Here is a 17,797-nt window from a genome sequence, read left to right as displayed (position 1 = left end):
GAGAAAGAATCTTCTCTAGAAAAAAATAAGTCTTCCAATTGCTTATACAATACCAAGCAGTCAACCCTGAAATCATACACACACGTAACACTAAGTGGGCTTTAACTAATAGCAATTAAGTAAATAGAGGCCATGAATTATGAATTTGAGAGGGAGCCAAGGAGAGAACATAGGAAGGGCGGGAGGGAGGAAAGAGAAAAAGAAAATAATATAATTATTATTATAGAAAGAGAACACTAATATCAAAATAAAATAAAGTCAATGGAAATATGTCATCCACAATATTGCGAGTATGTATTAATAAAAGTATAGAAATTATAATAATACAATAAGATACAGTGTGTATGTGTGTCACCTATAAAATGTTTATAAATTGCAGTAAACATTAAAATGTTGCATTCTTTTAAGGGGCATCACTAACATTAAATCAGGAAAGCAGAAGCTATTCTATGTGTCTTGGCTATAACTGAGTAAGGAATAATGAACTTACATGATGAAAGATAAGACACTGAGATCATAGAAATGCTGTCACAGGTCAAGAGAGGCCACCAGCAGGATCAGGGTTATTGACCTGGAGATCTCCGGCTACAACACAAGAAGCAGATGCCTATCTATTAACTGTGTGCTAGGACCTGCTGCAGCTCTCCGGTGTTTTTGCAGGTTCTCTATCCAAGCCTGCAGTGGAGTTTTCCAGACTCTCTGGGAAGCTACTCTGAGTCTCCCATGTGTCCTCATTTCTGTCTGCAATCAGTCCTAGAGAATAGCTTCTTCTGCTTCTCTCTACTCTGCAAGTCTACAAATTCTTCATTAGGAAAGCCTAGCTGAGATCAATGGAGGAGAGAGATCTGAGGAACGGTTCCCACCCCAGCAGACTATACATAGCCTAAAGCACGTTGCAAATGCTTTCCGATCGTCTTCTTTTTCATCTCCATGACAACCCTATGATGTAGGCACTATTGTCATTCACATTTAGTTGATGGAGTGCTGCAATGCCAGATGATGAAGTTCCTTACCCAAACGTCTGCAGCCCGTAAATACAAGAATTCAGAAGAGGGATTTCAGAGTCTCAGTGCTGAATCAGGATGCTTTCCGTGCCATCTGTTGAATGCCGTTTGTATCAGCCAGTTATCATTATTAGTAATTGTGAATTAAATCAATTACGGACAAAATTTGCTAGCATGTGTTCTAGCCTGGGAGTGCAAGAATGGTCTCAGGTAAATTAGTACCAGCATGCTGTCAATCCCCAGGTCCTTAGACAAAAATATCCACCGACAATTGTTATGGGGACAGGATACTGTCATTTACTCCATTTTGCTATTTATTTATAAACACGTACAACCAAAACCTCCCAGGAACTTTCGTACCAGGAATCTTACATTAATGATAAAGATTACACATCATTTCCTGAAGGGGTTCTGCCCTCGAGTTGAGGCTGGCTTAATGTTCTCAATACTTTCCCCTTGTGCTGCAAGAACCCTGTGAACCATCCAGCAATCAGTTCCCAGGTCTAACGTGGCGTTCTACCCACACAGCGCTGTTCTCATCTCCAAACCGATTAGCTCCTCAGTTACGTTTGTGTCTCTACAACTTCACGGTTGAAAGAGGCTGGCGTTCTATTGTCAGCAACTCCTTTGAAAATCTTAAATGTTCCTGTCTAGAAAAGAAATTTCTGCAAGTTCCGGTTCTCAAGATCACTCAAGTGCAGAAGGTCTGGATGCATATACTAACGGATACACATGCTGAGAGGCCAGACAACATGTCTTGTGTTCAGAATGATCTGAGACTTTTGACCCAGCGAACATTCTGTACTGAAAACTGTAGTTGGCATTTTCTTCGAGCCGTCAAGTAGTTCCCAAATAAAGGCCCAGAGACCCATTATTAGCTATGAATAGCTTAGGTTAGACTTGTTCCATTAACTCTTTTAATTTAATTTAACTTGCTTTTATTCATCTCCCCTTTGTCTTGCATCTTTTTACCGTTCTTTCATTCTGTATGTCCTATTTTTCTACTACCTCTGTCTCTGTCTCTCTGGCCCCTAGCATCACCTTTGCTTTCTTCTCCCAGCCTGAATTCTCCCTCCTCCTTATTCTCCATGCTTATGCATCCTCCCTTGCTAGTGCCACTCAGCTTTTTATTGGACAAATCAGATGTCTTAGGCAGACAAGGTAAAACAGCAACACTCCTTTACAGAATTAACCAAATACAACACAACTTTGCATAGTTAAGTATTCCCCCGCAGACAGCATTAACTATTTTATCTGCTTATGACTGAAATTATTCTGTGCCTTTAGCCTTATAGACTTACTAGTGGATTAAAAATGTATTCCTGAAATTACTAGATTCATAATATTTTAAAAATAGAGGTGATCTGACTTAATCTGAAAAAAATTCATCTTCTGTAGTAAATAAGAAACACTTTAGTTTCTTTTCAAAGACAAAAATACAGAAATTTTCCATGTGATTTGAAAGATAAGATTTTAGAAACAAAACTCATCTGATAGCTCCCAGGGTCACAACAGAAGGTTACTGTGACCTGGACCATTTTATACGACCTAATTTTGCTTTATCTCAGTACGCAGAACATTTGTGACCTTGTTGGTCCTTTCATCCCCATTTCTCTTTATTGTCTAGCAATCTTTGTAATGAATGATGAGTTCTAATAGAATAGTGCAATCTCTTGTCTAGATACAAAATTTGAAATGCTTTGAATTGTGTTATATTGCATTGATGTGTAACTGATCACTGTACTGCTTTGTGAATGCCAGTGAAGAGATGGCCTCTCTTTAGCTATACTGCTGAGAAAGCCTCTCCAGTGATAGTAGTGCCTCTCTGTTTCCCTCTTTTTCTGCACACAGAAAGTATTGTATATATATAGTATTTCCTTGACAAATACTTTGCACCACAGTGTACTCATGAAACAACCTGTCTAGATCTTTTCTTCTCTGGCTTTAATTTCCAGATGCTCTGAATTTATCTGAATTGTGCCTCTAGCAGCAACATGTGATCTTTCATCTCCAAAACCTGTATTGTCTTTGCTAAGATATTCTATACACTTCTTGTCCCATCCCAATTCTTTCTCTTTGTAGCCTCAAAACTTGGCTCAGTAGCCCCAAAGATGGGATGAAATTCTTAGTCTCTGTCTTCCCAAAGTGACTTTGGTTAAAATTCTTTCCTTCATTTCACCATGACTTTTGTCTGCCTTGCGTGGGGGGTTCTGACAGGACTCTGAATAAAAAATAATTAGACTAAGATTACGTAGGGTAAGCCTCTCAAACTACATCACTGGGGACAGACTGATGGCAAGTAAGCCTGCTCAACATCTGAGGAAGAGCATTGGAGTAGAAGAAGTAGGCCAGCATTCTCAGTCACAAAAAAACAAGCAAGCAAGCAACAAACAAATGAAAACAAGAAAGCAAACCAAAACTGGAATGGGAAGTTGCTGCTAACTTTTTTCCTAAGTAATCCTAATATCTAACTTTCCAGCCTATTCGGTAGAACAATTACCACTTACAGAATAGAATTTTACAGAATAAGATAAAGCAGGCAAGATGAGATGTGACTGGCAGGAATCTAGGGGGGCAAACCAGTTAACAAATTCAATTATACGGCACAAAACACCATTCTCGTCCTCATGGTGAGCCAGTTGTTCATGTCTGGATGCCATAACTGACCACAAATTGGAGATTGTCCTTTGTTCTTCCTGACTGAATGACTAAAACACATAGACATGATCCCTGGGCCTATGTTGCCCAATTTAAAGTTAGAGCATGAAAGCAGCTAAAAATTAAAGAGTCTATTCTGTGGATAGAGATATAGTCATTGGGGGAGAAGGGAAGGGGAAGGGGAGAGTGTGAGAGAGAATTTTTGTAAAAATAAGTTATATATTGTTTGGTGATTATGTAAGGTCTATATGACTTGTGCCTGCTTAAATATTTTTTTAATTCTCCATGTTCTTTGGGAATTTCAAAGGGGAATAATATTAACACGTAGAAAAGATATATTGTCTGTTTTAGCTAGAGCTTAGTTCTTAATGGGATGCCTTGAAGGAGTAATCCCAGATTTAAAATTTAGAAACCATACTTTAATAAAAATAACTTAGATAAAATTTCTAGTATGATTTAGGCTACGTTTTGCTGTGTTTTGGTTGTGGAACACAGTTAGCTTGCTTCTCTGTACTTTATTGTGCTTAGAGAGAGGACAGTTACCACCTTGTATATGCCTAGAAGAATTATGAGAGAGTTTTAATTAGTTTCTTTGTGTGGACAGTTGGTATACTGTTGAACAATGATAAATGCTCAAGTAGTGTGTCTTCTTATTAGATGTAAATGTGTGTCTTGTTCTGTCTTTAGGAATTAATGACCAAGCTAATAACTGAGACACCAGACCAGCCAATCCCATTTCTCATTGACCATCTTCAGTCCAAGCAAGGAAACCGAGGACAGCTGCAAAGAACTTTGTCTGGGTCAGCAGCCCTCTGGGCAGAAAGTGAACCATCAGGTAATTGAGGAAAAACAAGGAACTAGGAACATGTATGATAATGTGAGATATATCAGATACCGTGGTTCTCAACCTCTGGTCGTGACTCTTTTAGGGACTCAATGACCCTTTCATAGGGGTTTCCTAAGACCATCAGAAAACACAGATAATTACATAACACTTCATAACAGTAGCAAAATTAGAGTTATGAAGCAACAATAAAAATGATTTTATGATTTGGAGTCATCACATTATGAGGATCTGTATTAAAGGTTGCAGCATTAGGAAAGTAGAGAACCACTGTTGGAATAGAAAATTTCCCTACTATTTTTAATTATAATATGATAAACCTAAAATTTTCAGGTATTCTGTTATTAAAGTTTTATACTAACTTTTCATGGAAAATATTTTTGAATTTGAATACATTATAATGTACTTTGCTTCAATAAATGAAAATGAGAGTATTTCTTTTTTTTTTTTTTGTAAGGTGTGCACTTTTATTAAACTGGTCTCAAGACAGGGTACAGGAAAGCCCTGGCTGCCTCAACACCTCAACCCACTCCCAGGGAGACCAAAGCCTCCATACATCAAGTTGGGGGGACAAAAAAAAAGGAGGGCCACATTGATTTGCATGAAGTATTTATTTCTGTGTGGATCCAAAGTAATTATTCTAAACTTATGTTTCCTTTTATAAACAACTTGATTGAAGGAATACAGCTAATCTGCTCAGGAAGGTAATGAGGCAGTGTCTACACGGTTGCTGTTGCTTATTCCTGTGACTAGTATTATCCTGAGTAGTAAATTTAACTTTAGAAATAGTTGAGTCCCGAGAAACTGAACTTTGGGGAACCAGCCTTCCAAGTTTCCTGTAGCTTCCTTTCTCCACTAAATGGGGGGGGGGGAACAACAGGACAGATGTGACTTCTATCTTCCTGCACACTGTTCTTCGGGTTTGCAGTTCGCTTTCAAATCGCACTCTCTCCAGGCCTTGAGCCAGTCTGTTTATGTCAACTTGACACAACCTACACACAAGCATTTTAGAGAAAGGAACCGCAGTAGAGAAAATGCCCCCGTTCTATTTTGCTGTGGGCAATTCTGTGGTGCATTTTCTTGATTGGCTGGTCCAGTTCACTGTGTACAGTGCTACCTACCCCAGGGCTGATGCTTTGGGGGTTCTGTCAGAAAACAGGCTGAGCAGCATTAAGATCAAGTCAATAAGCCTCATTCCTCCATGGTTTCTGCTGTAGATCCTATTTCAAGGCACTTGCCTTTAACTCCAGCCCTCAGGAACCGAGTGCTACTCGGAGTGTAAGATGAGATGGAGTCTTTGCATCCCAACTTCCTGCTGGTCATGCTGTTTAAGTGTTACAACAAAACCCAAACTAAGCATGTCTGTTGTGTGAGTCACCAACTCTTTGCCTGATTCCCATGGGGATTGGACTGTCTCTAGATGATTTCCGGGATGGTACCATGTTGCCTTTTCTTCTCTGCATACCCTGTGGAAACTCAGGGAAAGATTTTGGCCTTCTTTCCTGTGTTGTCATATCAATACCGTCTTGATGTTCTCACAAGTCTACATTAAAGAGGGCAGAGAGTGAATACCCTCTGAAGAAGGTGGACATTGTTGGTGATGATATCTTCATAAAAGCTATCTTCATTAGACAGAAAACTAGAACATGAATCTTACCATACAAAACAGAATTCTTGTATTTTCCCTATTTATTTGTTTGTTTGTTTGGTTTTGGGCTCATTTCCTTGAGTTCATAAGTCAGGTGGGTTAATTGGCAATGGTTTTGGTTCCTAGGTACTAAGATGGTACCCACCTTGTGACTAAAAGATCATAGAGGCATCTGTGAACATTTAGCATTTGATATTCATGTCCAGAAGCCTGCATTTGGCTTAGTCAGCTCTGCGCAGATTCACAAGATGAATCAAACTGTTGGCTGGGTTGCATCCTCATCTGGACACTGAGCTAGAGAAGAACATGTTTCCAAGCCCATTTGGCTTGTTGGAAAATTACCTCTCCACAGCATATGACTGTGCTCTTGATTTCATTTCTGGATTTAGCCCAGGTTTAGTCTTAGTTGCTAGATACAAGTAGAGTTCACTACCACAGGACTCTAACCTTATGACAGGTTATTTTCTCCAATTCAAGAAGTGTTCTCAAGCCAGGCGGTGGTGGCACACACCTTTAATCCCAGCACTCAGGAGGCAGAGGCAGGCGGATCTCTGGGAGTTTGAGGCCTGCCTGGCCTACAAGAGCTAGTTCCAGGACAGGCTCCAAAGCTACAGAGAAACCCTGTCTCGAAAAACCAAAAAAAAAAAAAAAAAAAAAAAAAAAAGAAGTGTTCTCAAATGGGGTTTCTATGATGTAATGACTACATTGCAATTGTGATATTATCATCTCAACACTTTTGCTATATTGCATTAGACAGAAGCAAATAAATGGTCTCATCTTCATTCAAGAATTGGCAATAATATAGGTCATGATTAATCATTAATATGTAATCATCCCAGATTTCTTAGAATTCTCCTTGACACAAGAATTTGTTGACTTTTCTCAGAGAGGGTTGAAGAAAGGAGTAGTTTTTTATAGCTACTAGCTTACTAGCTTATGTCAAGATGAAACATGAAACTAAATTTCCAATGAGAAGTAGAGGCTGAATTCCTTTTGGTGAATTTGAGTTTTGTGAAGCATCTCAGTAAGCAATACTAGCAGGCATTTGGATGTGATTCTGAATCTCTGAACTGAGTCAAGGCAGGAAACCCCAAAATAGGAGTTATCTAGTATTAGAGGAAAAAATATACAATCTACAGGAATGAAAGAATGGAGGAAAATGTGCTAAATTATTTGCTAAGTAAGGGATTTTCTGGAAGACGATTAGTATGGGATTATTTTGTGTGCTTTACATTGTGCTATTTATTGAGAGGTAAAATTGCTTGTTGAAGAAGTTGGAGATTAAATAGGAGAAGTAAGTGCCCGTGACCCTGATAAGCTACCAAAAGAGAAGAGAGACAAGTTATGAAAGGAAAAATTAAAGTTTGTTTATACAACTCTGGGGCAAAACTGAGTTGAAGACACTAATTAGTCATTATTAAAACCTGCGAGATATTCTCAAGCAGGGCCCCAAAATCTGAAGGACTCATTGGAAAGGGTGGTTATGCTACTATAGCCAGAATAGAAGGTGGGACACAAATTATGCAAGAGTTAGGGATATTGGTGAGTCAACTGTACAGGTGACTAAGCACAAAGCCTGGTATAAAAGTGTTATTGAGTTTGGAAAAAAGACTTGTTCAGAGAACCACAATCAGAGATCAAAAAACCTGTCAGAGATAGATATAGTAAAAAGAAGAGACACAGGATTTTTGCTGTGTTGAGAAACAGCGATGTTTTATACCACGCCATCGAAGGTGGAGTTGCTCTACAGAATGAGTAGACCCAGTGCAGAGCCCTAGTTTGGGGTGTCTAAGCATCAGAGAAGTGAAGCTCTGAAGAAGTGAAGCAAGAAAGTCTGAAGCTTGTGGCTTGCATAAGTTTAAGAGGTCACCAGTGTTTCACCCATGTAGTCAGAAGGACAGGACAGACTGTAGCCATGTCTGGAACACTGCCATGGGCGAAGTAGAGGCTAATAATAGGGCATGGTAAACAGGAAGATGAGAGGGGCTTCCCACAAAGAAGAAGGGTGCTTCACCTCCTCTGTGGAGGTCTCCCATTGCAGAAGCATCTGGAAACTAGGCATCTCGAGCCTTCACAGCCCCTGTGTTGTAGTGAAGAGGGTGAAACCCTCTATTCCAGGTAGTTACAAAGAAGCATTTTTATGTGAAAATGGTATATACATTAAGATATGAAGTGGGGATTTGAAAATGGAGCAGAGATTGCTTATGTGAAACAGGAGAAGTGAAAATATTTCAGAGGGAGGATTGGGAAGGAGAAGGAAGCAAGCAGTTCTTGGATGATTATTTAGTTGGTGGGCTGTGATTCTCTCTTGAACCATGGCTGTGATTTTGTGCTAAGTTGCTGCATCTTCTAGTCAGTTACAGACCGTCTTTAAAGCTCACGGACAGAGACAAAATCCTTTTCCATAATATCTGAAGTTGCCCCATTGTTCCATTTCAATAAATCTAGGAACTCAGGATACAACATGTTCTCACTTGTTCGTTGCTTAATAGTGTAGAGGAGAAACCTTATTTTAGTTTCATTTTTTCCAGTGAAAAGCATTCCCTTTTGTACAATAATCGCATGCACACACACACTTTTGATATTCAAAACTGTAGTGGAGATGTTTTTGGGAACTCTTAAGAGAAGTCATTTTGTGCAAACTGAGTCTCCACTAAGGGACACCTACCCTTCCCTTTCAGTTAACATTGCTTTTCTCATTTTGTGGCCTCTCTGCTCTGGATCTTTATTGAGTGAAGTGTGTTCTTTATGTCTCTGATTCAATTTTCAACGCCATCAGCGTTCTTTTTCCAGCACCGAATACAAATTTAATGCAGTATTGCATTTTAGTTTTCTGTCAGTACAGAAAACACAACACAACACAAAACAACCTTTAAATAAAATTCTAGGTGCAATAGTGTTTTAATCATAACTTGCTCAGCAACTCTTCCATGTGATATTGTTTTGTTTCATAGAGTTATTTTACTTCTATTGGGAAGTCAAAAAAGTCAGATTCTGACATTTAATAGCTGTAAGATTATAAATTTCCTTGGTGTCTTAAAATATTCTGTTGTTTCATTTAATATATTTCATTCATTCTTTCTGGAATGCTAGTTTTACTCGTGATTCAGACTTGTATGTGGAGTGTTTTATCTCGTTTCAGGTGTGAGAGCAGATAGTGTAGGCATAGTTTTCCTTGCTCTTTTGTCATATATCTCGAAGCTCTGGGATTCTTAAAAAAAATTCAAAGGACAAACCATGACTAGTGCTGAAATTTCTAGTGTCAATTAAATCCTGTGTCTGCAATGCTATTGAATGAATTTCTGCCCCTCATATTTACTCAATCAAATAGATAAAAAATAAATTATGACTAAGTTATTTCACTAGTATTCTGTCTAGACAGTTGTATAAAATAAACCATAAAATCCAATGTTTTACTGAACTTAGCTCCTCTCAGTAGAATATATATGATGCTCCATTTCATGACCAGGAGTTTTTCATCCTTATTATTATAATTTGTTTATATTTTGTTTTAACAGAACCCAAAGGAACAAGAAGGGACTTTAGAAGCTATGATAAACCTTGGCAGTTGAATGCAAAGAAGCCTAAAAAATCAAAAAGCGACCTTGCTGTGTCTAATATTTCTCCTCCATCACCAGACTCCAAATCATGTAAGTTTGTTACGTAGATGTTCCTAAATTTCCAAGTCTTCGTAGTTTGAGGAGTAAAGAAAAATTATCAACGGAATTCAAACTTTTCACTCGTTTTTGGCTCTTTGTTAATCCCAATGAATCCATGTTCATTCCGGCATCTACACTGAATTCATGCACTCAGATCTGCTTATTCATGTATACCCTCTCACATGGGTAACTGGCTGAGGTCTTTTCTGATATTCTGTTATTAGAAGACCGGGAACTGCATGGAACAGATCTCTTACCTCTTCTGGCCTTTTGCACAATAAACCTCCCTTGAATCTGCTCAAACCTTAAAAAAAAAAAAAAAAGAAAGAAAGAAAGAAAGAAAGAAAGAAAGAAAGAAAGAAAGAAAGAAAGAAAGAAATCAAATCTTTAGAGCAGGAGGGAAAAGGATTTGCATTCTTGAATAGTGAACCCAAATTAAAAACAACTGTCCATCTCACTTCCCTTAGGTCTTCCTCTTTGCTACTCATGATCACTTTCTATGGTCCTTCCTTGACCTACCATTCAGACATGCCTCAGTACCTACTGCCTTGGTCACCACTGGATTATCCCAATGCTCTCTCCTGACAACATGCATGGGAGCATGCTAAGCACCTCAGGCTTGTATCAAACCCCAGTTGACCTTGGAAGACAAGTGAGCTTGAATGTAGCTCTTACAAACTAGTTTGTTGTACTCACCAAGGTGTGAGTGTTTGGTTTTAATCACAAGAGAAAGGAATAAGTTAAAAATTGTTTTTTTTTTTTTTTTTTTTAGTTAAATGATTAGAAAAGCACTGTGTGCTTTTTGGAAATGGAATGTGAGTAACTTGTAAAGGAGACTTGAAATGAACTCTGTGTTTCACCTATACAAGACTACCCCTGAAAGCCTGAACAGAGCTGTAGCGAAGAATGCATGCAATACTAACTTTCAATGTCCAGCAGATTGTAATTTTAATGAAAGTGTCCAACTTTAATAGTTTTATATATAACTTAAATCACAACCATTCTTAATGTACACATTTAATATTTGCATGGCTTAACCATATGGCCAATAACACGGAGACAGGCACTTATCCAATCATGAAGTACAAAGCAGAAAATCACGATGGAAAAAAACTTGAGACATACAATGAATTGTGTCAGGCCTCCCTCTCCATCATGAATGAGCTCTGTCTCCTTGTATGTTATCTAAAGTTAAGACTATAGACTTGAGGATCACTCATCTCTGAGGGGACAATGCCTGAAGCCATACGCCAGCAGGCCCTGTGCTCTCAGCGAGACACTGCCTAGGGACAGCATGGCTGGTGGCAGGAATGGTGAACTTCTCATTTGGTACTTACATTGTCTAGTCACAGCAGAACATTAACAAGAAGCTTTAACGACAATGAAATAACAAGCCGTCTCCCCTGAATTATGTCAAGATACTGCATGTGATAACAAAATCATAACAAATATAAGTTCTATTTGGAAACACATTGCCAAAATGACTACATTTTTGAAGCAGTTGTTGAAGATGTGTATTTTGGTCTCTGAAAAATAGTACAAAGTAGATAAATAAACATTAGTAAATTTATCAGAATCAGTAATAAAATTATTTATCTTCCAAAAACTAGTGCAGAAAAGTACTATCAACTTTTGCTATATTAAAAGATAATATCAACAAATACAGGTAAATAATAAGGGACCAATGAAGTGAATAAGAAGATAAGAGTACTTGCCATCAGTACCTGATAATCTGGGTTTGAACCCCAGAGCCTGCATATTACAAAAGGAGAGCCAGGTCTTGCAAGGTGTCCTCCGTTCTCCACACTTATGTTATAGCATGAATGTGCACCCTTGTACAATAAATAGATTAATATAAAATCTATTTATATTATATACATATACTATAAATACAACAAAGGATAGATTATAGAAAGAGAAAGCAAAATATCAAGATGGGGCTCCAGTCCAAATGTCAAAAATTACACTAAATAAGTGAACTTAGCATTCTAAGTAAAAAGCCAATATTACCAGGCTAGATAAAAGGGGTAGAGATTAAAAGCAAACAAACCAAAAGAAGCATGTGGACAAAAGTTTTAAATAAAAAACATAAAGAAATTCTATGACTAAAGTCATAAAAGACAAATTATAATTTGAGATGAAGATCAGTACCAAAATAAGACATTATCCCATAACAATATCTCATATCATAATTACTGAACCAAGACAACACAATTCACTGGTGGAAATATAACTCATTAATAGAGTTTCTTGCTTGGCATGCACACAAGACCCTGGGTTTAATTCACAGTACCAGAAAAAGGGAGAGAGGGAGAGAAGAGAATAAGAGAGAAAGGGAAAGAGGGAGAGGAGAGGAGAGGAGAGGAGAGAGAGAGAGAGAGAGAGAGAGAGAGAGAGAGAGAGAGAGAGAGAGAGAGAGAATATATATCCTGGAACTACTACATATAGCCAGGAGCAATGTTCTCAGGCATAAAAATGCATATTGTTTATAGAGACAATTATGAGACATTTTTGACAGAAAAATCAAATCAATTGGGTAAATATTCCCTATCAATGATATATATTGGGAAAATATCAATATGTTAATTTGTACTGGAATTTAAACATAATTCCTATCTAAATCTCCAATAATAACCACTCTTGAAGTTGAAATAAGTATTTTAAAATATTGTAATGACCAAGATAGTCTGATGCTGGTGAAAGGATGCACGAAGAGGACAATACAACACAACAGAGATTGCTAGAGTGAGCTTCTACAAGGTTACAGAATAAACTAGAAGTTTCTCCAGCATTAAACATCACCCAGGAAAACCAAATGAAGCATGGCTGATCCTTACCTTGGTTATCTTCAAGGAAAAGGAAATCCTTTCCAGAAGTTCAGGTTTCTATGGCTATTCCTACCACATGACTATAAGTGACTACTACTAGGGTGTGAAATTTTAATGAAAGTGTAATGTTTTGAAGATACAACTCAACAGCATTTTCGTACAATCAGAGTGGGTATGCTGAATCATCTCTTTAACTGAAGTGTTCTCAACACTCCCAAAGTTAATACCATACCTACTAACTGGCCATTAGACATTCCAGGCTCCCACAATTCTGGCTACCTCTTGTCTGTCTCTGAATTTATCTGTTGGATTCAAATGAGTGGAATCCTACAAGTGTGACCTTTTGTGAGAGTTTATTTCATTCAGCAAAATCTTGTTCTCATCCACATTTCAGAATGTGCATTTTTATTCTGATAGTATTCCCTTCTGCGGGCATAGTACACTCGCCTACCCATTCCTTCCCTCATGAGGATTCTGCCTGTTTCTACCTTTAACTGTTGTGGGTTGTGTTGCTGTGATCATTCACACACACATTCTACTGAAATAGCATTCCCTGATATCTTGGTAAATACATTGTCATGGAATGGTAAGACAATATGCCATAGTTCTGTGTACAGTCTTCTGAGGAATACCTACAATTTCTATAGAAATTATTCCATTTATGTTACTATCAATGATGTATAAGCATTGTAATTCTCCCATATTCATTGGTGCTTGTAGTTTTTATTTAAAAACGCAGCCACTCAATAAATGTGAAATGCTACTTCATTCTTGTCATTTGCATTTCTCTGAAAGCCAGTGACGTTGAGCATCTTCTCAGTGACTTCTCAACCTTTTGGGTGTCTTCCTAGAAATGATTGTTGAGATCTTTTTGCCAAGTTTTAGGTGTTTCATTACTTCTTTTATGCTTGAGTTGCATGAGTTCTTTTATAATCTAGACACAAGTCATATCAAATATATGATGTGTGAATATTTTCGTCCATATTGCGTGTTTTTTTCCTTTCTTGACAGTGTTCACTAATGAACCAAACTTCTAACTTTTACAATCAATTTATTGATTTTTTTTCTTGTACTTTAAGTATGCTATCTAAAAATCTCTTGCCAATTCTGTTGATTAGAACTTGCTCTTCTACTAATTATAGTGTTGTCTATTATGTGCAACCAATGCTCGAGTGTCAGGTAGGATTGAAGCCCGATTTCATTCTTTCGCATGTGTATATTCACTTGCCTTGGCATCACTTTTTAAAAATATTCTTTCTTCATTGCATAATTTCAGTCTTTTGTTGAACACTAAGTAACCATAACTATGAGGGTGATTTCACAATTCTATTTCATTAAACTGTTTATTTGTGGGGTTGTGAGTATTGTGTTGTTTTACTTATTAGGACACATGAACCTTTGAGTTGTGTTTTTCTATCTTTTTAATTCTTTTTTGGAATTGTTTTTGGATGTTCTCTGTATTTCTATTTCTAAATAGCCTTTAAAAATCAGTTTTCCTTTCTATATAAGGCAAATGGGATTTTGATCACATCATTAAAGTAATAGATTACTTTGGGGGAGTACTGATTAAAAGCAGAAAGTTTCTAAGTTATCAACAGGTAACACTACTTCAGTTCTTTAGATTCTCTTTGATTATTTTTATTATGTTTTGTTATTGTTCATTTTAGAATAAATGCTAAATTTAGCACTCAATATTTTATTTTCCCAGAGGCTATCTCTCATGGAACTGTCTTTATTTTCCCTTCTGATTATTATTGCTAGTACTTAGAGACAGAATTGACATTTTTGGTGTTCATTTTATTTCTTTAAACTTTGCTGGAAGCATTTATTCATGTTACCCTTTTGCTTATGTGTGGATTCTTATGACTTTTTAAATAGACTGTGAGGTTTTACTTCTTTTTTTCCAGTTTGGATCCTTTTCCATTTCTCTTTAATAACTTAATTTCTATAGCTGAAAATTCCCATGCAAACTTGTCTAGAAGCAGCAAAAACTGCCCAGGAACCCTTGCCCTGTTATTGTCTAGAAGAAAAACTTTCAGCTTCATGTTATACACTGTAGTCATTTACTGTGAGATTTCCCTATTAGCCTTTTATCAGGTTAAGGATACTTTCTTTAGACCCAGTTTGTCAAATATTTAAAATCCTAAGAATGTATTCAAAATTCTGTCACTTTCGAGACAACTGTGTGATTATTTCTCTATATTCTATCAGTATGTTATATTATTGTGATTGCTTACACATGTTAGGCCATCCTTGAATTCTCTTGGTATGTAATTTGTCCAATATGCTATGGTATTTGGCTTAGTACCCGGCTACTCAGGATTTCTGCATAGATTTTCATCAACAGTATTTTGTATAGCTGTGTCTTTGTCTTTGTTGAGGGCAAAGCTGGTCTTAAGGGGAAGAAAGTAATCATCCTTTTTCCATTTTCTGGAACAATAAGAAAACTTGATGTTTGTAATAAGATCTTATCTTGAACTGATTGTTTTGGACCAATCCTTGAGAAGGTTTTTCTTTGTTTTTTATAACTATGTCATCTTTATGCCTCAGACCTAAAATGTATTCTCAATGAGTTTTGGTGTTTTTATGAGTTCCTAGGATTTTTATCTTTTTAATCTTAGATTATCCAATTTGCTTCTTTAGGGTCAATACTAACGTGTCACTTAGATTTCTGATTTTAATAATCTGAGTCTTCACTTCTTTCTTCAACTCTTGCTAGAGATTTTTTTTTTTAATTTTTGAATCATGATGAGGTAACTTTTAACTCTTTTATCTTTATAATTTTCAGTCTTCTGTTTCATCTTTCTCAGTCCTAATAATTATTTCTTCCACCTTCTTCTAGATATAGTTTAATTTGCTCTTCCTTGTCTACATGGCATTCTTATTATTTAGGGGACAAAGTTAACATAAACATTTAAAGTTCCTCTTCGAATGTGAGCATATAGCTATGGATTCCCATCTGAACCCTGCTCTTGCTATACCCACAGGGGTTATAATATGTTTTTTCCGCATATTCTATTCTTCACTTTCTCTTGGAGTTCTTTTGGAAGTCTTCTGGTTGTATTTATGTTTTCTTTCATGCCATGTGTCAGTTTTGCCTTTGATTTCCTGTTGCTCTATCATGGTCAGAGAACATATCTTGTAAGATTTCTTTTTCTTTTAATAATCTTTTTATTTCATATACCAATCCCAGTTCCTTCCCCCCCATCCAACCCCACTCCTGATCCATTGTTCAGGGAGGGTAAGGTCTCTCATGGGGAGTCAACAAAGTTTGTCACTTCATTTGAGGCAGGACCAAGCCCCTCCTCCCTTTATCGAGGCTGAACAAGTTCTTCCTCCATAGGGAATGGGCTCAAAAAACCAGTTCACACTCTAGGGATACATACTGCTTCCATGGCCAGTGGCCCCACAAACTACCCAGGACACACAACTGTCACCCACATTCATAAGGCCTAGTGTGGTCCTATGCAGGTTCCCCAGCTGTCAGTCCAAAGACAGTGATCTCCACTAGCTCAGGACAGATGTCTCTGTGAGTATCCCCATCGTAGTCTTGACCCCTTCGCTCATAATATTGCTCCCCCCTTTCTATGACTGGACTAAAGGAGCTTGGCCTAGTGCTTAGCTGTGGATCTCTGCATCTTCCATCGGTTACTGGATGAAGGTTCTATGATGACAATTAAAGTAGCCATCAATCTGCTTACAGGAGAAGGCCAGTTCGGCACCCTCTCCGCTATTGCTTAGACTCTTAGCTGGGGTCTTCCTTGTGAATTCTTGGGAAAGTCCCCAGTGTCAGGTTTCTCGGTAACCCCATAATGATTTCCTCTGTCAAGAAATCTCTTTCCTTGCCCTACCTCTCTGTCCTTCCCCTAATTTGACCTTCTCAATCCCTCATGTTCTCCCCCTCCTCTCCCCAGTTCCATTCCCCCTCCCCACTCCCAACTTATTCAGGAGATCTTGTCTATGGCAGTTTCTCAGGAAATAGGGGAGCCCTCAAGACCCAGCAATACCACACTTGGGCACATAACCAAAGGATGCACACTCTTTTCACATGGGCATTTGCTCAACTATGTTCACAGTAACATTATTCCTTATAGCCAGAACCTGAAAACAACCTAGATGCCCCTCAATTGGAAAATGGGTAAAGAAAATGTGGTACATTTTCACATTGGAGTACTACTCAGTGGTCAAAAACAGTGACATGTTGAAATTTGCAGGTAAATGGATGGAAGTCGACAAAACCATCCTGAGTGAGGTAACCCAGACCCAGAAAGACAAACACGGTATGTATCCACTCATAAGTGGATATTAGATATAAAGCTAAGGATAACTAGCCAGCCTACAGTCCACGGACCCAGAGAAGCCAGGAAGCAAGGAGGACCCTCAGAGAAACATAGATGGATTCTCCTGCAAAGAGAAAATGTTGTATGGATCCAATTCTTTCACATATGTTGATATTTACTCAGCTATGTTAAACATGCTTTCTGCTACAGAATGTTTTCTCCATTATAGAGGATGGTGGTCATTTTGCTGGTGTGAAGTGCAGTTGTCTGTGTATGTCTGCTGGTCTACTTAGTCTGTGGTGTTAAACTCAGTCCTTTTCTCACTATTTCGCGCTAGGATTCTCAATATTTTTATAGATAGGGATACTATATTTTCCAGATCTTATTTTAATGCTAGGTTGTTCAACTGTGGAAGTTTTGGTTCCTGTGTTTGGAGACTGCAAGGATAGGCATATAAAAACTACCTAGTCATGTTGATTGTTGTCATGGTGGATCGACCCTTTGGAGAAGCACATTTTGCCTCTTTGTCTTTAGGAAAAGTTTTTGTAATAAAGCTTTATTTTGTCTGACAGTAGCACACCAACACAGATAGATCACTTTTCAGTAGTGTTGGTATGGTGTAAGCAATTCATGCTAATTCCTTAATATTTCTCATTATTATTCCTTTCTCCTTTTGGGATTACACATATATGTTAGAATTCCATACAAATCAATAAAGTAGAAAATGATAACAGTAGTGCTCAAGTTATATGAAATATATATAGACACATATATTATATGTTAAATAAAAACATATTTAGAAATAGAAAGATCTATTCTTTTTTTTAATAATTTTTTTATTGAAAAAAAAAGATTTCCGCCTCCTCCCCGCCTCCC

The 17,797-nt window shown here is 37.6% G+C and overlaps 1 protein-coding gene across 1 annotated transcript in view; it reads left to right on the top strand.

The window, feature by feature from the left end:
• Positions 1 to 17,797, top strand: part of CUNH8orf34 (chromosome unknown C8orf34 homolog) — a 365,453-nt gene that overhangs the window by 79,626 nt on the left and 268,030 nt on the right. Inside the window, exons 2-3 of the mRNA XM_050142135.1 lie at positions 4,350 to 4,497; positions 9,673 to 9,804. Of these exons, the coding sequence (XP_049998092.1) occupies positions 4,350 to 4,497; positions 9,673 to 9,804 (280 nt within the window). The remainder of the gene's footprint in view (positions 1 to 4,349; positions 4,498 to 9,672; positions 9,805 to 17,797) is intronic.

Source organism: Alexandromys fortis, unplaced genomic scaffold, assembly GCF_014885135.2.
Source record: "Alexandromys fortis isolate MF-2015 unplaced genomic scaffold, M_Fortis_MF-2015_v1.1 scaffold_41, whole genome shotgun sequence".
In the NCBI taxonomy this organism is placed as follows: domain Eukaryota; kingdom Metazoa; phylum Chordata; class Mammalia; order Rodentia; family Cricetidae; genus Alexandromys; species Alexandromys fortis.
Note: the sequence above shows the minus strand (reverse complement) of the source record. Positions and strands in the feature narration are given on the sequence as shown.